At 36.6% G+C, this 23,880-nt stretch overlaps 1 protein-coding gene across 7 annotated transcripts in view; it reads left to right on the top strand.

Moving 5' to 3' along the window:
* The window catches only part of myo1b (myosin IB), an 89,858-nt gene that overhangs the window by 12,177 nt on the left and 53,801 nt on the right, over window positions 1–23,880 (top strand). For all 7 annotated transcript variants that reach the window (XM_048164774.1, XM_048164775.1, XM_048164776.1 and 4 more), the window contains one exon: window positions 3,932–4,047. In XM_048164774.1, coding sequence (XP_048020731.1) covers window positions 3,932–4,047 — 116 coding nt within the window. The remainder of the gene's footprint in view (window positions 1–3,931; window positions 4,048–23,880) is intronic.

Genomic DNA, 23,880 nt, shown 5'->3' with positions numbered 1-23,880 from the left:
TGTTTCCTTTTCCTTGGACATATTTTCAATTTTCAGGCTTTCACTACTCTAGACAGTCACATCACATCAAGAGTTTCTAAGTTTAGTATGTGTGTTCCCACTGCACAAATAAATAGGAGAGGTTAGAGGAACACACTGTAAATCATAGTCCTCTCATTGTTCTGTCCCCTCTCTCATGTCTTTCCCATTCATTTGGACTCGGTCTTGAAAGCAGTTGAATACAAACAACCAACCAACCTATAAAATAATTCCATTTGATGGGTAAATAATTGTTTAATGAATCAGAATATGCATTGTTAATGGATATCAAGAAGAATTGAGGATTTACTTCTTTTCTTAAGGCACAAACAAGCACTGTGCACTCTTTCGCTATTAGAGCATTGCTCTGTTTGTCTGACACAGCAAAATTGCCTCAAGTCATTTGGCTGTCTCTTGTCCAACCAGTGGCAGATAGTGTGAGTGTTGAGGAAACCTGTTTGGAAGCAGTCTATTATTTTTTGCAAGACTTACACACTTCATTCTTAAAAGAGACCTATTATGCAAAATTAACTTGTACATGGTTTTTGAACATAATTATGTGTCCTCAGTATGTGTACGCAACCACCATGTTATGGTAAACATCTGCCCACTCCATTTGTTATTTTCTCCATAAATCAGAAACAGTGTCTCATAATGAGTTGTTTAGGAATGCACTACATTGTAACGTTACAGTGGAACAGGACCTGCCCACAAATGCCGACAGAAACAGCTCTGTAGCTTAGCTCCTTCCCTGAGTGAGCTGTACATGTTTATCTCCAAGCCTTCAAACAATTGATTATTATTAAAGCTACTAAAGTTTTTCAGTCCAGAGCAGTGAGTGATTTTCTGTTTTTCTTTTGTTTGATTCACATTAACAGCATAGACAGCAGTAGGTACTGTATATTAAGCTGCTGTCACTTTAATACACAGATCTAATATACACATGCAAATTCTTTCCCCACATTCACAGACATAAACCCACTGTGTTTTTGACATAACCTTGTGTGTATCTGACAGTTTAAGTTCAATAAGACGTGAAAGAGTGCTCTGAAAAACGTATATCAGGCATTTAAACAGATATGGCTTTAAAACGCATGCAAATAATAAACTTTCATGAAGACATAGAACTGCAAAGTCACGTGAGTGTGATCATGATAGAGATGCTAATCAAAAAACAAACATGTGCTTGAAAGATTTTGTTAGATTTACCTTTATGTGGGCCAATGAAATCAATGAAACATGTTCCAAATGTATTGATGTGTTAATTATAGTCACCACACCTCATGAAAATTTGATTTCAGTATCAGGAAATATCAAGATTAAATGACCCAGCTGAATGGCTAGTTTGCATTTTGTGTGGCACCATTAAAATGGACCCTTATAAAGGCTTGCTTATATTTTGCAAAGCTATAATCTGTCCAGTAATAAGACTAAAATTGTGTAGGTAGTCACAAATCGTTGATGAGTGTGTTTAGTCTGTAATTGAGTTTAACTACCCACAACCCTCAATGTCCTCTAGCACATTTGTAATACAACCTCTAGCCTTGTATTTAATCTGCAAATCACACAGAACGTTGCTGACCAGAACAAAATTATGTAGACAGACCACAATATATTTATATGTTCTTTGTGCAACTTATTTGTCTTGTTAGCAAGTTCTAGTTAAATCAACCATAAATTAAAAGTTTGTCATTACTTTGTCACTCTCAAGCTGAATTTACAGTCTCTTGTTCTTACAATGACGGTTTACTGAACTCCAGAAAGGACAAAATGGCGTCATAAAAGTGGTCCATACAACTTGTGCACTATTTTTCAATTTGTTACAAACTCGTTCTATGGAAAAGAACTGGGTAAAGACAATTCGTCAAAATCCTCCTTGTGTTCATCAGAATAAAATAACAGCTCACAAATTTGGAATGACGTGAAGGTGGGTAAATATACTACTGAATAAACTTTTCCCTTTAAGCTTATATTGTACGCTTCATGAATTTTCTAGGAGTGTCTCCACTCTCAGTATCATCTATATAAATGCCAAGAGCTTACATCACTGTCCATCATATCACTTACATTCCACCAATACTAACTTTACAAAGGAAATCACAGAGAATTATCTCCTTATCTAATCAATGCCCTGAAAAAAAAAAAAAAAAAAACTATGATTGGTCCAGTTTTAGATACAGCCTGCAATAAGAGCAGAATTATGAAACAAATGTCCTTGTATTTATTGACATCATTAAACTTTGCTCGGTATAATTGGCTGCAAGAAAGAACAAATGCATTAATGGGAATAATGTGTGCATTTGCACATTAAGTGTTAAGGAACTTATGTAATTGTGTAGCTCAGTCTTTTAGTGATGTTCGTTATTCATCCACATTTGCACGTTCTGCCAAAATGTAGATGCACTAGGTCTCATTTAGATGTATTTGAGGGCCAATTGAATTTAGACAGGCCTAGTTCTGTTCTAATGCACTGATAGTCGTCACATCTCTAGTGTCCCAGATGTCATCATTGTTGACAGTGTTTAAATCTATCTGGGAATGGGAGGATCATATTCCTCACAGGATCGGTCTGAAATAAGTTTGATTTATCTATGTGTGGTCCATCCATACCAAGTATAATTTGGACTACAATTCAAAAGTTTGGACAAACCAAACGAAGAAGAAGAAGAAGAAAGAAGAAGAAGATGATCCATGTCATTAAAACTATGAAATAACATAAATCAATGTATGGGAATTGTGTAGTTATTTCCTCAAAGATTCACTTATCCAACTTCATGATGTGCGTAATGGATGTTTGTTTGTTTTAGTAGTAATAATAATTAGTAAATAAGAGTATTGGATGAGTTAAAATGTATGCAGACCATATAACTGATTTTCCTTCGATGTAGTTAATATCATTTTTATTTAGCTAGCTAGTTACTTATTAATTTACTTCTGTAATTTTTATTTTCATTTTTTTTTATATTTTAAGATAAATTTGGTTGTTGGAATTGTCCAAACTTCAAATTTTTGACTGGTAGTGTATGTCTTGATTGTTTTGTTTTTTTCTCACCACCTTCAACTTTCACTTCATCTGTGGATTTACATTTTTTTCTGCATCTTAGGCATTCATTATGAACACCTTGACAATAGGTAGTGTTGCAGTGGGAGAGGCTCACTCACTGTAATGAATGGTTGAAGACAGTTGCAAGAAATGGACATTGTTCTGAGGCCCCTTTTAGAAATTTGAGATTTGCTTTTAATGTCATAAGTTGAAAATTGTATTTGTAGAATGAAGAAAAGAAAGACTTAAAGAAAGAGAAGCTGGAATAAATTACTCTGTGTTTGTATGAATCTTCTGAAATGGACAACTTCAGACACCATTGTCCATACTGGCCACTTTTGACCACCCTGTGTTGTTGATGTTTCCTGGGATTCCGAACATTTTTGTTTGTGTTCTCTTGTTCAGTTGCTTGCGGGCCCCCCGCCTGTCTGAACAATACCCAGGAATTCCCATCTGGATCGTGCAGACGGAGGCATATTGTAGCTTTACTCCCCTGCTGCCGTCACTGTTCTTACAACAGAATGAGGCAGAAAATGTGCTTGCTGATTTCTGTGTCTCACAGCAGGGCATGAACTAGATTTGACAAGTATAAATACAGTGAACTTTTAGGGTTGTCACAATACCAGTACAAATAAAAATTCACAATAATTTTCATAATAGGCACACACCGCTATTTTCATTACAACTGACTTGATGATGCATATACGGTGTGCGGTAACAACACTCAGGTACCAAAATTAGTCTATATACTGTAGTGTATATTGAATATATTGTCTATACTCATATCATATATTTTCACAAATTCTCAAGCTTGGTGATTCTTGTTTGTTGATCAGTGATTCATTGCTTCTCCTTTACTCTCCTTCACAGACATACATTGGCAGTGTGGTGATCTCAATGAACCCCTACAAGTCCCTGCCCATCTACACAGCAGAAAAGGTGGAGGAGTATCGCAACAGGAACTTCTATGAGCTCAGTCCACACATGTGAGTTTAGAATCCTTCTCATCAATTGATCTCTGTGTCGCACAGTTTCACACAATGAGGGATAGATGATATGTCAGCACCATATTGGTTATTGGCTGATGTTTGCAAGCGTTTTAATTTAATTTAATTTTATTGTTTATTTTTCTTGTCCTATGTAGGGTAGCCTATCCCAGCATCTCGGGTTGTAGGCAGGGAAACAACCTGTTTTATTTTATTTATTTTAGTTTGCCTTTTTATTTTGTATTTTTTTTTTTTTTTTTTGTATTTTTTTTTTTTTTGACCCAATATTGGATATTAATCAGAAAATTTATTAGCTCTTCAATGGTTTCTGCCTATTTTAACATTTACATTTTAGCACTGAAGTTGGCAATACATTACGGCAAAGATTTTAATCTTTTGGGAGCACTATTCAGTCACTATCTAGTTTCTTCTAGGCTTGGTCGGCAGAGCACAAACTTGAGAAAATCGGTTCAGACATGAATACACAGGGTTGGAAAATCCATGCAGCTTTTATAAAGCTCTTTAATCAATAATAATGTGAAATTCCCCCAGCAGTGTCATGTTTGCAGAAGTGCTTTTGCAGAGTAGTTGTGCATAAACCGAGTCTACTCTATCCACTCGACCCCTGAGACATGATGTCCAGTCCTGCTGGGGGAGGGGCGACTCGCTGTCCTGTCCTGCTCTAGCTAATGACCATCTGTCTCTCTAGAGGGCTGCCAGCCGCCTGACCAGACTGCCAAATCAAAACAAAGCAGTCTGCTTTGTTTGATCGGCAGATGCACACTTGCCCTATGAAAAACATCATGGCCCGGACTAACTCTCAAAACAAGAGCCATTGAGAATGGAATGGCTGTTCCAGTATGCTTTTCCTACTCATTCTATACACTCTCCCTGGAAAAGAAAAAGTTCAAATAAACAGCTATGTACAGCTGTGTTTTCTTTCCCAACGTTTTTTTTTTTTTTTTATGCTCTTTTGATACTTCTGCCTATATGTTCATAGTTTGCTCTCCTTGTGTTTCTAAATTGATCTCTCTTCTGTTTCTGAGCTCATCATGTTCATTTGATCTACTTTAAGTAAATATTTTCTGTGGTATATGAGTTCTCCTTCAGTCTTAGATCCTTCCATATTCATATGTTTTACTCTTAGCGCTGTTACAGTGATGTCAGGGTCGATGCTTCTCTGATCTGAAGCCAGGCTCTGAGCTCATTCCAGGGCAGCTGCTTTTCCTGTCATGCCTGAGAAGCAGACCACTTAGATGGCTCTGGGTTTACAAGCCTCCCGGGCTCATACTTTCAGGCGTCCTGGGACAATGGGCCATAACCGGTTCTGTTAACAGCACAAACCGTATAGGCTGTATTTATGATCATCACCTCATCACCTCTGTAAACACAGCAGTCAGGCAGGGGAAGCAGTGAAATGGCCCAGAGCCTCTGTGCTCAAACTGCTGTCAAGCTTTTGAGTAAGTTTTTGTCAAGTCTCTGCTTGTTTTATCATTTTCAGAAATATTATGAAGAGCATAGTGTCATATAGCCAGACTTTTACCTTGTGGCATAAAGGTGTAAAATACTTAAAGAAAGCTATGTATTATCATTCCCATTGATTTGATTTCAATGGCAGTTGCTCAGCTGGTGCAGGACCCCCTGCAAGTGTGCAATTTGATATCAGCCTTCTCATGGGCACTTACTTTTGCAGTCAGGTGACATTGAAAACTGAAGATAGTTTACCACCTGCAACAACATTGAATACAATGTATGCTTAGTTGCATCATGAATGTCATACAGATGTATTTTGCAATGCAACAATGTGTTGCACATACATGTTACATGTGCAGGGATGTCCAGTCCTGCTCCTGGAGGACCACTGTCCTGCAGAGTTTAGGTCCAATTCTAATTATACACACCTGAACAAACTAATCAAGTGGTGCGTCCCAAATTATGTACTTATACACTATTCTATGCCGCTTTGTAAACAGTGTAAGTAGTGTGTTGGACACTTCTTACACTCTGTCGCAGCTTTAATTACGTAACAAGGAGGGTCATTCAGACTCTTATGTTGAATGACAAAATAACCTTATCCACCTTATATTTCAACGTGTACTGTAAGTAAGGTGTTTTCTGTGAATGTACGAGACTTGCGATTTATTAGCCGCTATAGGGAAATAACGAGAAGAATATCAAAGTGCAGTAAACCGTACAACTGTTTCGCTACAAACCAGCGTGTTTATAATTAAGACAATGCATTAAAATATGGTAAATACCAATTTGTAATATCAAGCAGCCTAACGAGCTGTTTTGTACAGCTAAAAAGTTAATATAAAGTGTTGAGTACATAGTGCATAAGTGCATAGTGTATAGATTGTAATTTGGGACACAACTAAGGTTTTCAGGGATACTAGGCTGTCTCAAATTGCCCCAATACCATTATGTAGTACACTATTTGAAGGAACAGCTATCTGTAGTGGTATCTGAAACCATGGTGGATATTATCGAGATATTATCTCCATAATGCATCTAAATAATACAACCGATGTACACTTAATGGCTAGCCCCTATAATACCCATGCACTAGCACTTTTGCACTACCATGCAAAGCACTTCTGGCACACTCAATGTCTGAATTCGCTCACTGGTTTTCATTCGCTCATTCAGTGGACTATATTACTGGAACTTCCAGGCAAGTGCGCTGGGGCAAGTTGGAGCTAAACTCTTTAGGACAGTGGCCTTCCAGAAGCCAGACTGGACGCCCTTATTTAGTGGACTATATTAGTGGACTAATATAGGGAATAGGGCATAGGGAGCAATTTCAGATACAACCTTAGAAACTTCCAGGCAAGTTGGAGCTAAACTCTTCAGGACATTGGCCCTCTAGGAGCAGGACTGGACACCCTGGGCATAGTTATGTTTTAGACTTAAGAATCATTCTTATCTTGGATGAGGGGCTTGGCTTAAGGTCTCTTTTAATTAGGTCCTCCTTAAAGACTGTGAGGTACTTCTTTAAATGAGGTCTATGTAAAAGACTATTTTGACATAATTTGATCTTAATCTCCACGTCAGGCCATCTGCTTGGGGTTATTGTGGTAGATCTTTTGTAAAATGAGACTATGACAGGGTTTGGAAGTTGTCCTTCCCTAATCATATTTTCCTTAAGAGATCATGCAACCCTTAATTAATTTTAACAGCTTGTTCATGACTGTTGGAGCATATTGTCAGTTTTGAGTGTATTTGCTGTATAGTGAAACTGTATGTGATATGATTGCTCTTCATCCACTGTGGTAAGTAAACCCCAAGTTCTTCATCTTATCAGTCTTACCTATCTTATGACTCCCCTGTGTTAAGACCACATTATTATTGCCGATTTTGAATCATGTAGTGTGTTTTATTATTTTATCATGTAGTGTGTGTGCATTACTGTAGTGTGTTTTAAGAAGAGGACAGAGTGTGTAGATAGGCCTGAGGCATTTCTAGCTAATATGCCAACCTGTTTTTAACAGGACGTGTCCAGTTGCAGTAAATCTCTTAAATTAACCAATCAATTGTAAAGGTATTATCTCTAAGGGGTTTCTTAACATTAGTAGGGGTTTTTGGAGCTGGAAGCTGAGCAGTGGTGGTCAGAGCCATGGAGACAATAAAGTGCAAATGGTAGTGTGTTTAAAGATGCTCACTGGAGGTGACAAAGTGTCTGTTTTTTTTTTTTTTTTTTTTTTTTTTTTGCAGCTGCTATTTTGCAAATATAGTACAAGTGCAAATAGCAATATATTCTATTTAAATAGCAATATATTCTGAAAATAGCAGCATTTTCTTTTTAATTTACATTAGGTGAAAATAGCTATAGATTTTATTACATCATGTAAAAGTATCAGTTCTTTGCAATAAGAGTAAATAGTAATTATTGTAGATGCTAGCTATACATTATATTGGCAGATACTATTTGCACCTCAGTATTTTTGTACATTAACAGGATGCAATAATATCATAGATTTAGATTTATCATAAATTATTATATTTATTAAAATTATTAAATGGATGCTGATTTGTTGGGAGAATAAAAATCCTCCATACACCTTACCCTAACCCTACACAATAAACACTTTTAATATTATAAAACACTCGTTGGCAGTTTATTTCCACTTTTAGAACATTATTTTTTATCGAAAATAAAAGTGAGCTCGGCAAAAGGCGGATTCAAACCCGAATTTTTATATTTGTACCAAGGCTGTAACAGTTCTGTTTAAAAAAAAAAAAAAAAAAAAAAAAAAAAGAAAAATCAAACTGTATCTTTCTCCACCCACGGTTCGGCACGCAGTTGAACCGTGATTAATCTCACGTGCAAATATTAAACTGAGCTCTCTTTCTCATTGTCTTGTGCTTGAATGGACAAATTCACTCAAAATTGTCCAAAGCATGCCTGTCTTGGTGAGTATCTTAGCAAACATTTAGTCGGTTATGTCTTAAGTGAACATAGGACAACGTGTACAGGGATCACTGATGTCTTGAATATCTTGCATTCACTATCAGTATTGGATTTGTGTATTATGTTTTAAAGTGCATAACTGCTGCTGTCTTAGTTTTTAATATTAATCCAACAACAAAAGACAAATAAATAACTCACTGCTCTTGAATTACTTTTGTAACTTTTAATAAGGATTTATCAAATCCATGCATGTGGAGATAGTGTATTTTATCAGAAGGCTAAAATTGTATTCGATAGGATGTTTGGAAATGCTCTGCATTGGATCTTATCTTACTGCTGGAATGTGAGCTTGAACTTTGGTGTTGAGATGGTTTTAGTTAATGACCTAGGGTGAGTGTGAAACGCTTCATTCTGGCAACCACACATGGTTCAAGAGCCCCGGTGTCACCTCTCCCTCCCAAACTCTGCTCTGCTGTCTTTGGCTTAGTGGCCATCTGTGTGTTGTAAGAGCAATTCAGTGGAATCAGACTGTGAATGAGGTTGTCTGTGAATTCCTGTCTTTTTTTTTTAAGGTGAACTGTCCCTTCAATGGTCTTTATGACATCTCAGGTTCATGCAGAATGTTGTGCCATGTGTTCAGCACATTGTGCTTTTTAGCTTTACTAAACAGAGCTTTTTATAATTCAGGCTTGAAAGTGTTCTCAGGAACATGTCGATTCAGACACCCACGTGATCTTATTCTTAAATGACAACGATTTGATGTCTGTTAACTTTTAACAAGTATGATCACAACGGAACATTCAGATTCATTAAATTTCTTCTTTTGTAAAGAACAAAACACCATATGGATTTGGAACAACAACTGGCAGTAAATAAACCATTTTTATTTATAAATGAACTTCTTTTAAAGGAGTCCTATTACATTCTTTCACTTTTTTTCAACTTTGGTTAGTCTGTAATGTTGCTGTTTGAGTATAAAAAAGATTTGCAAGGCTACAAAGCTCCACTCCAAAGGGAGATATTTTACTTTTCAAAAGCTGGGACTAGAAAGCACTTTCTCCGGATCTTGTGAAGTCACAATGTCACTCATTTAAATAATCTCCACCCACGGAATATGCAAAAAAGTGGGCGAGGCCTGGTTGAGCTGCGCTAGTGAAGATTTAGTAGTATGTTGTTGCCATGTTGGAGAGACGCTGGGGTTTTTTCCACCCCAGTTCCAAAACCCATTTGTTTGGCCAAAATAATTTTTTAACACTGTACCTGAACATTATAACCCAAGTGTTTATCTGTGTGCTGCACATTTTTACAGAGGACAGCTTCTAGAATCTAAGAGGATAAAATGCTGGCTATGGACAAAAGCTCCTCCTGAAAGACGGAGCAGTTTTCATTTTGTCGGGACAATCCGTTGTTTATGGATCACAACCTGAAAGAATGGTTTATTATTTGTTGTTGTGTTTTCTATGAACAGTTCCAATTATAAGTTTTATGTTGTTGCTACGATGTAAACAAAGGGCAAAGCTGTTTGACTTTGCTAGCTTGCTAGCTAATATTACAGTGTTGATGTAGTGTTTAGCTACTGGGCTTTCGTAAGACTGTGCAGAACCTTTGCAAGCACAGATTTTACAGGACTTTCAGAGTGAAAAGTTCCCAAGGTTCGGTGAACAATCTTCTTGTTCATAAACATTCTCTGGGCCTAAATCAGGCTCTAATTGGTTTGGCAACATTGGCAAAAAAATAAATAAAATAAATGCATATTTACACCTGAGCAGATGAAACTCGTGGTTATGGTAAGGGGCGTGACATTTATGAAACGCACTCTAAGTGGTTCGCCAACCACAACACTGGGCCAGCTAACCAATCAGAGCAATTTTCATATTTTGGAAGGAGGGGCTTCACTGAAACGGGAACAGTGCATTTGACTGGGAAGAGAGGTGCTGCAATGTGTAATATGTGAAAAATATATATATTTTTTTTTTTAAACAGGCAAGCATGAAAAACTATTCTAATACACACAAAAAATAAAATCAAGACTTTGTAAAAGGGCATAATAGGACCTCTTTAATGAACAGACGTTTAGACATGAAAAACCCTGCCGCAGGCTTGGTGATTCATTACCTGATCCTTAACCACAGCATACACATTGTCTTAATTAAATGGATGAGCTTTGCCAAATGCTTTAGAACAACCATTGTCTGTCCAGACATCTTTGAAACACTGTCATTGCCCATATGTAATGACTAGGTGGCCCTTTCTTCCCTCTGGGGTCTTCTCTTTCCTGTGGGCCTGCATGCACCTGCTACCCAATACTGCTCATCCCTCAGCAGTGAGAGTTTGCAGCTGTGTTCCAGTCTATTAGGCCTAATTGTGTTTGATTAGAGAGGAGCATAATAAGTAGCATAACGGTGATATTTATGTGCTCTGTTCCAAACCTACTGGGCATTCAGTAACATAAAATAAAAATAACAAGTGATAAATATTGAAAAATTATTTTAACCAATATGTGTGTATTTCTATGATGTATGTACCTAGGCATTTAGCTTAGCAACATGCTAACAACAAAGTGTATTGAAAATAGTCGAGTCTCCCTTGCTCTTTGTATGAGGAGCGCTTGTTGAACGATACACAGAGTGCCTTTAGTGTGTTCCAAAACAATTACATATGAATTGGTCTACACTGAATCTGCACCTCCAGAACACCTTTTTACCAGGTTTAAATCCATTTAACGTAATTCCAAATTTCCTTCAAAATCTGCAGAAAACAAGATGGGAAAGTCTGAATATTCTGTCTGGGTCGTACTTATGAGATCCCTTTCAGTTAGGTTGGATTTGCGAAAGGTTTTAGGAAAGAGCCATAATGTTGTACTGCGCTGGATGCACTAGCCAGCATTCATCACTTTAAACATTGACGTTAAACATTATATAAGCCAATCAGTGTCCATGTGTGGCTTTGAAGGTCTTTTTAGTAATCTGCATGACAAAGTTGGTGGCAGGTGTTTATCCTCATCTCATTTCTGGAAGATGGGGGTCTTAGATGGTGTTGCAGATGGGGGCTTTGGTCAGTGTGTCATGCCCAGATTGAGCCGCTGTGTCTCAGAGGGTGGATTGTATTACATTTTGTGTAATGATGTAATGGGACCTCTCAGCACTCTGCTATTGAACAGCGCCAGGCCATTGTTTGCATAGAGAATGTACCATGGCGGGGAAGCCACTGTAATGGACTGGTCCTACATCAAGGGTGTTTTCCTGCCTACAACCCCAAGATTCTGGGATTGGCTCCAGCATCCCAGTGTAGGACCCCTAAATAGTACAAGCAGTTTGGAAAAAAGATGAATAGTTAGACAATTGACTTTACAACACAGATTAGGCTACTTAACCACACCCGGCAAGAATGGTTACCTGATAATTTTGGAATAAATGACTTTAAATGCAGCTTGTCATAGTATCATCATAAAAAAAACAAAGCAAATATTTGGATAATGTAATGAAGCATACTGCCATATAAAATTCCATGTAATTGGCTAAATTGGGTCTAGTGTTAATTAAAACTGCCCAAACTCACATACTTTATTTGTACAGTCTTTTTATTTAATGGAGAAAACATCACCGAAGTGAAAATTTTTTTAGATCAGTGGCTGATTTTGGAAACGGAATGCATAAAACTCCATTGACTAACTACACTCTAGATACCTAGTGACTGAATTAAATGCCAGAGAAACGCCTTTTTCCAAAGTAAAAGGAATTTGCCTGAAAAGTTTGTATGTTCGACAGTTTGGTCAGCTTTAAAGCTTAACCGTCAAAGTGATGGATAGCAAAAAGGCTTCTCAATGCAGTATTTTGATTGGCTGTCTTTGGTCATTCATATATCTGTCGTAAGATCAATTAAATTTTCTTTGATTAGTTTTGTGCCTTTCTTGTCTAGGAGCCATTTATCTGGGTGCAGATTCTTTAAGCAATTCCCAAACCTTTAATATTCTAGTAAAGTGTGGATTTTTGCATTGATGATATGCAGGTAACTGTTTTTATTTCCTGTGTTTTAGTGACCTTTTTGAAAATAACAGTAAACATTCATATCCCATGACCAGTGCATTCATACACAAAGCATGACCTGAGTTAAAGCATTTGGGTCCCTTTGACCTGCTAAAAAAGGTGGAGCAGAGACTCAAACGAAATCAGTCTTTCAGAGTCGTGGACAATTCTTTTGGCTCGTGTTTTGGGTACATGTTCTTCAGTCTGACAGAATTAAGCACCAGACACCTGGGGTTTTTAGATCGGGGCAGATTTACTCTGAATTTTTCATCCATGCAGGGCACTCAGCCATCAATCTAATCACAGTAGCTTTTAGATTTCTGTTGATAGTGTCATATATGATTTATAGGTCATGGAGATCATGGAGCTTGTACTCAAAGATAAGGGTGCTCTGATTCATAATAGCTTTATATAATTTGATCTGTGGTCTCTATAAAGGCTGATCAGAAGACGCAAAACTCGTGAAACAATTTTTCTATGTGCAGCTATAATTGCTTCACGACATTCACCGGTCTGGCAGTACAATCAGGTGTCGGAAAAGGACAATAAATTTGCAACGTCTTTGCAGAGAGCGGAGACGTTGGTTGACAGCAACCCTACAGCAATGGCCACAAGAAAGTAGGGCTATGTGATTTTGGTGCATTTCTTTCCTTCACAACGGTGCACTTTCGTTAACGTCCAAATCAGCTAGATCAGTGATTGTCATAAAATACAGTCTACTGTTGCTAAAGTGCAGGATGTGCTCCATAATAAAAAAAGTTATTAAAACTGCATTAAGCCTTGAAAGTAATGGTGTTCCCCAAGCGGCTTTCTGTGCAGGCACTCCGAGATGGAGTGGAGCAAGAACAAGCAAAGTGAACTTTAATTGAGCTTCAGGTTCGCGCCCTAAAAGGGTAAATACCAGTGGCGTAACTTTGTTTTAAAAAGTGGGTGGGACAGGAATGTGGGGGTGGGGTATTGCAATTGTATTATTACAATAATAATAATATGATATTAAAATTAATATGATAGTTTCTTCCTTACATCTGCTATAATACAATATGTCTCGAGAGTATGTATATTAATTAATAAACACGTGGATCCGCTGTTCCAAAGAGATTGTCCTGATGGACTGGAGGCAATATTTTCGTTCAGTATGCAAGAGATTCTGGGTTCGAATCCAACCATGTATGATTTTTTTTTTTTTTTTCATTAAAACCAAAGATGTTCGTCAGTGATTGTATATAAAGAGCAGGGACACGTTTATGTGTATTTTGTTTTGTGATTCGACGTAACGAATAGAGAGTCTCTGCAACAGTTAAGCATAGATTGAAGCGCTTGTCCGTGTGAAGACTGCGCAATGTGCACGAGCGCCAAGAGAACACTTTTGCGCCTCTGATAACAGCGACAACGAGCACTCAACATGATTTCAAAAACAACACATCCCAGCGCCAGATCGCCTATTATTAACACAAATTGATAATCAACTAGAGGTGTTTCTTTTGTATTAGATATCCGCGAGATGCCGCGAGATAATTCAAAAAGTGGTGGGGACAATATCGACCCTTTCAAAAAGTGGTGGGGACATGTCCCACCCGTCCCACCCGCAAATTACGCCTATGGTAAATACATACCGAAATATGTCAAAATGCCCAGCTTTGTGAGTATTCATTTAAACACTGATGTTATGTCTTAAAGGGGACAAATCATGAAATTCTGAATTTGTCCTTGTTTAAGTGCTATAATCGGGTCCCTGGTGCATCCTCCAACCCAGAAAATGTGAAAAAGAACAACAAAGTTTCTTTGTTTTGGTAAGCCTTTCTCTGCAAGCATGTGAAAAAATGAGCCGTTCAGATTTCACTCCCCTAATTATACGGTAGGTATCTCAATACGGAGTTCACGATATGATACATATCACGATAAACACAATCTTATTTGAATTTCAGTTTCATTTATTTTAAATGAAATTTAGAGAGGAGCATAATAAGTAGCATAACGGTGATATTTATGTGCTCTGTTCCAACTTTTTTCTTGTTGTACATACAAGATCACATTTCAGGTTTAATAAAAATCTTCTGTATTCAAATTAACAGCTGAATAGGTCTGTCTGTCACTGAAAAAAAAAGTTAAATTTAACATGAACTAAGGAAAGAATCCTAAGGGACCGTTCACATATCGCATCTAAAAACGCGTGGAAGACACAGCCGCACCGCTTTTCTTTTTTTCCAAAGCGCTTGCGCTCCCGTGGCGTCAGTCGTTGCTATGCAACCATGAACTGCCCTTGCCAAGAGGATCAGGAAGTTTCAGCAAATGATAAATTGATTTCTCTCCCTTGGATTACTAATATGCGGTGACAACATGCGGCTTCTTTTACTGCCACCTCCATGTTGCAGAGTAGGTCACGTCGGCAGCTCAACCAATAAGATTAGTCTGCCGTCATATCTTAAAAGTATCGACATCACTCTGCGATACATATCGTAACATTTTTGCATCGCGAAATATCGTACTGCGATATATCGTTACACCCCTACTAGTTACGTAGGAAGGGGATCTTATTATAATATTACCAGCCCTTAAACTGTAAGTTTCCACCCATGGTGCCATCATTTTGTTTTCGCAAGCAACAACGGTGTACCAGTAACACTGGTCCTGGAGTGCAGCTGTCCTGCACAGTTTAGCTACAACCCTGATCAAACACAATTACACAATTGAATGTCTTCAGGATTACTAAAGCCACGTGAAGGAAGTTGAGTTGGGTCGGACAGCACTCTGCAGGGCAGCAGCACTGAAGAACGACCATCCCTGAGCTTGTAATATATGTCTCAGCTACATTATCACTGATCTGTTAATGGCTATATTAGTAAACATATCCTCCATAACATAGTCTCCATAAACTCTTGGCATCTGAGCCACTAAGGATGCAGTGTAATTTTATTTATGAAGATAATGTGTCCAGATAAATTCATATACTAGTATGTTTAAGTCATTTTACACCAGACTGCTTTGCATACGAGGGTCAGTAAAACACAGGAATTGCACAGAAGTTGATTCTCAAAGATGTATCTATCAATTGTTCATGATCCAGTTTCATATATATTTCGTGATATTTGCAAATTGTCTTTCTGAATGTGTTTTGTTAGCATGTTGCTAATGTAGTATTAAATGTGGCTAAAGTTACCATTGTTTCTGTATAATTCATGAACGCATCTTCATTCTTATTGAGTCTCTCCAACAGTGTGTAGCTTTAGCCACGTTAGCCGTGCAGCACGTTATCAAACTCATTCAGAATCGAATGTTAGCAAACATCCACAAAATACATGCCATACCTACGTGATCTATGCTGCATCAAGAACAGTTTGTAATAATACATTTTGAGAGTTATATTTGCTGTGTGAGCTTCTCCTGTATTGTTATATTTTTTTTATATATATATATATATATATATATATATATATATATATATATATATATATATATATATATATATATATATATATATATATATATATATATATATATATATAAATAAATAATACATTGTTGTTAAGAATAGTTGGCTTATTATGTATTTTATTTCATCCAATACTGCTTCCAGTGAGTAGTAATCGGTGTGTATAAACTGTATAAAAGATTATCTAAGATAATATTTAATTTCTTAGTTTATGATCAAATTTCATTTTTTGGTGAACTATTCTACTTTCTAGTGTTTTAAAGTCCATTTTAGAAGCCTTTTCTTGTTTCCTTGAGAATGAATCATATTTGGGCTGTGCCATGTTGCACCTTTTGGTTAAGGCGGTCTGGCTTTCCTTGAAGTTGAAAACTGCAATTCAGGCTGATATTATCCAGGCACTTTACTCCTACTTGTAGGCCAGGCTGGGTGTACATGTAATTTGTGTATTTTTATGTTGTGTTGATAATCTAAGTACTATAACATTAGCCTTTACTACTGTAGTGTAGGGTGTGTCTCTTTGCATGACTATCTTTACAAGCAGAAAAATAGATGTAGAAATTACAGGATGGATTTAAAATTTAAATCATTATTTCAACCCAGAATCAGGGGTCATCATCATCAATAGCAGATCATGATCACCCCATTCCCACAAATTGCAGGAGTGTGAATTTGGGGAGTGCTGTGTGTGCAGGAGACTCTTTTATTTGACTTGACCACATCTCACACACATATGGGAAGCAGGAGGCAGGTTTCATCCAGGGTGTGGGCCAGATGTCTGCTTCTCTCATCACGCCTAAACTCCAGACTGGCACAAACTTGCTGAAACTGCAGCCTAAAGGGGTCGTATAATGAGGAATCAAGAAGAACTAATGAGAGTTACAAGTTTAGAAAGTTCACCAAGCCTTGTTTTTTATTTATTTTTTTGTGTGTGTAGCATCTACTACTCTGCAGATCCCAGTATCCCAGTGTTAGACATGAGCAACTAAAATATATTTTAACATGATTTCTGATAATTTCAGTCCGATCCTAACAGTTTGTTTTATGAATTTGTTGCAATGGAATGTAGCTTTACAAAGAACAGCTTTTTTTTAACCCTTTAAGACCTGAAGGCGTTTTTAGAGGGGTTTTTTTAAAGACTCATAACTCCACAACTTTAGAAAAGAGAGCCAAAAGGTATTGTTTGATAAACTTTTTGATAGCATATCAAAAGTTAGAGCATGTGGAACCAAGATTGCCTTTTTTGTTATGGGCATTCTTTAATATTGTTCCTCCACAAGGAATATCTCTTGACCAACGCAGACTCATTAGAGGGTGAAAACAAAGCAACAGGAACATGTATCTGAACGTGTAGTTCGGTTTCTATTGGCTCTTAAACAGACATGCAAATGTCGGTCATAAAGGGTTAATTGTAGTAGTCAGAGAAAAATTGCCAAATTAAGTTGACTTTTTAGTGGAAAAAAAATAAAGCGGACCTAAGGGAGAAAAAATGTAATAAAAATGAAAAGAATTTTAAAAAGTGGGTATCTGTGCTAAGCCTAACCAAACCCCATTGGTTATTTACACCTTAAAGCTGTGTTTGACAAGCCAAGACCTGGAGCTGTTTTCCTTTGCCAGACCAGATAGAGAAATGTTGTTAAAAAGTGAATTACTGTTAAAGGGATATGCTTATCTGCTTTTCAGGCAATATAATAGACATTAGTCAAAGTGCATTAGATTCAAAGCAGCATTGAAAAAAAAAAAAAAAAAAAAAAAATTAGAATGAGATGTTTTAAGTCAATTTTACACAAAATGGATACAATTCAATTATCATAGCTGCTGCATGACAATGCATGTAGAAAACCTACAGTACCACATTCTGTCTCTTCAGCTGCTTTTGTACAGATGTAGGCAATAAGGAAATGTTCAGCTACCTCTGCTGTTTACAGAGCCGCGACAGTTGTTTGCTTTCCCAGAATCCCTTTACGATCCAGGGTTTTACAGAAAATAGCCCATTACTTTCTCCCTACACTGTGAAATGTAAATTGCTTGGGTTTGTACAGTACCATTTCCAGTTTGTTGCATCAGTGAGGTTGTCAGAACTATTATTGATTGCCCAGTCAATCATGAGCAAAGTTCTATGGTGTATATCGTACATAAACGTTAGTTGATATCACACAATCTGCCTTTGCATTTACCCAAGATCTTACCAAGGTCACATTTTACAATCTGATAAGCAACAATTGTAAAGGACCGAAAAATAAAATCGACTTTAAGCTCTTTAATTTAAATAATTTTCTTCACTATCACTTCAGCACAGTTTTATAAGCTGCAAGTGGCTCTTGTTCATTGTTGGTCATCCCACACATGCTTACAGGTAATATTGTATAACAACTGTCGGCAAATAGCTTTTAATATTCACATGGACATTTAAGTGTGTGTGTCATCCCAGTTATTGTTATCAGTGGTGGCTTTTAGCACAGAGAAAGATGAACTCTGGACTTTGCGTTGGCAGACGTGCTCTTTGGTAGAGTGTGAAGCTTCTCTTCTCATGTAATTGTGGCCACCTACTCTCATCCTTAGGCAGTGAAACACAAAGCAAACCACCTCTATCCCTGCAGTTTTCACTGCCTACAATCCAAAGCCATATATGTTTAAAAAAAAAACTGGTTTGGAGTGTTATGGGGCCATAGGGATACAGTGAGGGAAAATTCTTACTTACCAACTGGAAAGTCCCTTCTGTGGGATTGCATGAGAGTTTGAATATATCGGCTCTGTTTGTTCTGGCTCAGGTTGTGTAATAACTAAATCACCTCCCCTCCGTCATCGATAGATATGCATCTGAATGCACATAAAAGTGTTTACACTACTTTTGTTAGCCAGTTAAGTCAGTAATTGTAGTTAAATGTCAATCGTTATAGGAGTTTGATAGGCTTTTGCATTCATATTTGCTATTGTCAGTTTTTAATATGTAAATTTGTAAGAGATAAATATTTAAATCATTGACTGCTTGTCCAGCATTTAAACAAAACACATATTGTAGGACTTTATGTGTTTCCGAAGTTTCCAAATATTAAAGTATCATACTTTTGCCCTGTATGGATTTATAATTTGTAATTGTCACATGTCGAGAACTATGGTATGTCGTGAACTTGGCCTCAGCCAGTGTTTGCTTTTCTCATTGTTTACATTCTTGCTTTGACTTTCCTTGGTTTCTCAGGGTTGCAGCAATGACTTCACATCTTGACTTTACACTTGACCTTCATTTTTTCATAGACTCAGACAAACTCTTGTGTTTGAAATAATCTATCTAGCCATATGTTAAATTACTTGCTGTTTTAATGGAGTAATTGACCCTTCACTAAGCCATGCCTTTAAAATATTACTGTTCAATTTTACCTTACCAACTGTTGCCATCTGTCATCACTTTGTGAAGTATTTGCTTGATTAACAATCTCAACAGTTTATGTGTAATCTAACAATTTCTTTAAAGTAAAACCTACACTAACCTACACTTGGGTTAAAAATGGACTAACCCAGCAACTGGATTGTTTTAACCCAGTGGTTGGGTTAAATGTTTGCCCAACCTGCTGGGTCGTCTTATTTAACCCAACTATTGTTTAAACATTACTGTATTGCTTGCTTAAAATTAACCCAAACTATGTTGGAAATTAACATTTATTAATGTTTAATAAATGAGCATTTATTAATAAGTTTAATCAATAATAATTAAACAAACATTTATTAAATTGCTTATTAATAAATGTTCACCTTTTGATTATTATTGTTGCCTCTAGTAATTATTTGTCTTATTTTTAATTTCCAACCTATTTTGGGTTCATTTTAAACCAGCCATATAGTAATTTTTAAACAATAGTTGGATTAAACATTTAACCCAACTGCTGGATTTGTCCATTTTCAACCCAACTTGGGTTGTTTTTAACCCAGCATTTTTTTAGAGTGTAGATTTTGCAATGTCAAACTTTATTTCACTCTTCATAACAATAACAACTTTAAGAATTTTTTTTTTAAGAAATCATATTTGAAACTCAAATTTCTAAGGCCTCTGAATTATCAGCATGACCAAAACTTATTGAACACAATCTACTACATGCCTTCTGTCATGTAATTGATAGTTTGTATTTTTTTTTTTTTTTAGCAAATATCATCTTAAGAGTGGGAGTGACAACTAATATTTATATGCATTTTATGTAGATATTCTGCTATACTATTATGAATATCTTATTGATTTACCATACAAGCTATCAGAATTTCATCTTAATTTTGATCATATAAATACAATATATGAGCAACTGCATCATATTTTTGCAATAAAATTGGTGTTTTTTCCTCCTTCGGGATAAGCCGTTAAAGCCTGATGTATCAAATATGATACTCAATAAAAACATGTGCAAACTTTTTTTAACATGTATTTTTATAAATATTTATTCTAAAGGTCCAATAATTAAATCCATTTTAAAAGTTCTGTAAAGTTTGTAGAAGCAAGCAAACTTTGAGGTAGTCAGCCACGCTATACTGTGCTAAGTTATGACCATTATATAATCACCAGATTGCACCATATAATTTTATTTATTTTGGCTCTCAAAATTTGAAGGTGACCCCTCTCCCAGCATGTTCACAATCCCTCTCCCTCATTTCCTGCCACAGGGTTGGATAAACATGCTTTGGCTCGTGTGGAACAGCCTCTCCTTGGCCACAGCTAGCTCGTGCTACAATGGCATCATTTGTCATCTAGTTGGAGACTCTTTGCCTCCCCAACAGCACTACATCCATTTAGGGTCACGCTTAGGTCACCCCCCCCCCCCCCCACCCCCCTATTGAGACATGTCAAGTGATGTATTTTTTTGTGACATGTTCATCTATTCTTTCTTTGTACCACCCATCCACCATATGTGTGTGTGTGCATGTGTCAATGCCATTTTTAGTCTGGGTTGTAGTCAACTTTGAATATCGGAAAGCTGTACTCTCTCCCTGAGCAGTAAGGGTGAATGAATGAGAGAGGATGTTCTCTCTCTGGGGCATTGGGCCATCAGGACACCAGAACACACAAAGGTTTGTGCTGGGTCTCTAAAGCACTCTGTTATTTTGCATGGAATACATTTTGGGTTATCCGTTTTCCTGTGCATCGCCAAAAGGCTTCTTTATAAGTACCTAGGCAGCATTTTAAGGCATCATAGATGTGCTCCAAATTCGAAGGCTGTTCCAAAATGCATCCAATATATTCGCTTTGGCCAAAATCCATGTCAGAATCATGTGTATCCTTTACTGAGAAAGCAATCCCAGAATGCATTGTGAGCAAGATTGCAGAGAAGCAAGAGAAATGTCAACTATACTTATTTACTTTGTAGCTAAAATTTTGGTGGAAAAAATAATTATAACAACATCATGCATTTTGATTCCAACAGCTTTAGATAAGTTTGAGCATGTTGCTAAGCTAACTCCATGATTCCCTAAAGATTACAGGATGAAAGATAGACTGAAAATTCACCTATCTATTTTTGAAATACATGTTATAAATCTGTGAACAAATCATCTTGTGCATATGTTTCTTTTTCTTTTTTTTTAATTGACCTCATAATGTGTAATCAAAATGTCATAACTGGACCTTCCAGTGAAAATGACTTCTCTCTGGTGACACATGCAAGACTTCTACAATCATTTTGTTTGCTTAAACCCATCTCTGCAAGCTCGTGTTCATCTGCCTCCATTTTTGAGTGTGACAATATCTTAACATCCGATGCATAGAACCAAGTCCCCGCCATACATTTTGTCTTTTTCGATAATCCCCTACTAGATGATCTGTTGTTACTTGCGGTTCACCCCAACTTTAAACACACAAATCTATAGCACACATAAAGAAAAGGCCAATTTTTAATATTTCTATACTTTTAGGTATGTTTATGTATTTCTGTTCCTTTGTTTGCAATCTTGGATGGATTTTTCTTTAGCTGCATACTAAATCGCATATTGTCTGAGTAGGTATTTGATGAAGCGCTTCCTTCACAACCATTAAAAAATATATGATATTTTATACTATATAGTATATATGTGTGTAGTATGAATGAAATTTGGGCGTAGCACTACTACCACTGCAGTATCTACCAATTTGTCATTGTCATGTTGTGCCACTTCATTGCCATGTACAACTTCTTCCCCATGGCCTCATGATAGTAAAGTGTCCATCGGATGCTTTCTTCAGAATCTCTGAAGTGGTATATCATGCAGGTACTTTTCGCCTACTGTTTTATGAATTCTTAATGTCAAGTCACCTTTATTTATATAGCGCTTTTTACAACGCAGATTGTGTCAAAGCAGCTTTACAGTGATAATTGGTAAATAATTTTGGCTACACAGCAGCTCTTAAAGAAAATGGTGTCATTGACCAGCTTAAATAAATTCATTAATGAATAATTCGGACATGCTACTCTTTTCACATACTGTTTTTTGCACACTATATAGTAGCGAAGTTAGCATATTGGGATGCCAGGTTTATTTTCCACTGAGTTAATTGTAATGCATTCTGGATTCTTCATTTGCTTGAAGGATGCATACAATGCTGCCTTCTGTTTCCCCAAAGAGGGGTTAAATATGTTCCCTTAAAATGCTTCCCACAGACCGATCTCTTGGTTTGCCTAAGTGTAAGTCTACATAGGTCTCCAAGAAGGACAGATGTAGGACACATGACAGAATATACAGTGCACAGACATCAGGAAAGCTGAGTCAGTGCAGATAGAGGGAAGCAGTAAAGTCATCCGGTTTTGGGTGACTAAAAACAGACCGACTTGCTACTTCCTGAGGTTGTGAAGGGGCTGATGGAAGGGGGGTCCCAAGTGTAGGTTTCTCACACATAATAATATAATATTCATCACTGTTTTAAATTCAGACTTCTATTGAATTGAGTCACATTGTCTTATTTCATAGCTCTCATATGGAAAAGCATCACATCCTGTGGCTGTTTACTCTCTCAGCCTGCGCAATAGTATCTCCATGTGCATGTAAAGTCAAACACACTATAATCTATTAAACAAGAGCCATATTTGTGCAGGAAGCAGCTGAGGGGTTTGTGGCCACTTGTTTTTTCGGGTTTCCTTCTCCAGGGTTTCCGTGGTCCATTGTTTGTTCCAGTGTAGTCTGTGATCATTCCACCACACGTAGGAAAACATTACTTCCACTGTGGCTCATTCAGAAGCAGATATGGATATGCTATTCCAGTGTAGCAAGGTGTCCAGCATGCTGAGCCTCAATTCATTATTTGGCTACTGTGTGTTTTGTCCTGCAAAAAAAAAAATCAAATTATTTAACTGGCCCAGTTGTTGTCATTTCTTGATAAGGCTTTTTATTTTATGTATGTACGCATGTATGTTATAAAAGTTTTTTCTGTAAAAATTATAAATATTTTTTATAGTATACTTCTAAAACAAAACTAATTTCTTCATTAAAAACCTGTTAATTGGTTGTTACTTTACCTTCTATTTAAAGATGAAGAACTGCAAATATTTAATATCGCATTATATGCAGTTTTACTGTAAAATACTGTCAAATGTATGGCTTGCAAGTATGCAAGTAAAAACAATTCAATTGGTAAATTCAAAAATGGTAAAAAAAAAAACAAACAAAAAAACAACAACTTTCCCAAAAATCGCTGAGTGACACATCACATTATTTTATTTTATATAAATTTTCATATAAATAAATAATTATAAGTTGTAAAATATACAGGCACAAATATGCTAAAAAATTACCATATTTGTACAGCTTTTTTTCTGGCAACCACAGCTGCTTTTTTACCACAAGTATAATACCAATATTAATATACTAGAACCAACTTATTTTCTTGAAACTTTTGCAAGAAATTTCTTGAATGTCTGCATTGTTCTTGCTAATATGTAAATGAATGACTTCAGTTCTTTTGAAGTGAATTGGTAAAAAAGACTCATAATCAGATTTGAACTTGATTTAAATAGTTACTG

The sequence above is a fragment of the Megalobrama amblycephala genome, linkage group LG17, assembly GCF_018812025.1.
Source record: "Megalobrama amblycephala isolate DHTTF-2021 linkage group LG17, ASM1881202v1, whole genome shotgun sequence".
Taxonomy (NCBI): domain Eukaryota; kingdom Metazoa; phylum Chordata; class Actinopteri; order Cypriniformes; family Xenocyprididae; genus Megalobrama; species Megalobrama amblycephala.
Note: the sequence above shows the minus strand (reverse complement) of the source record. Positions and strands in the feature narration are given on the sequence as shown.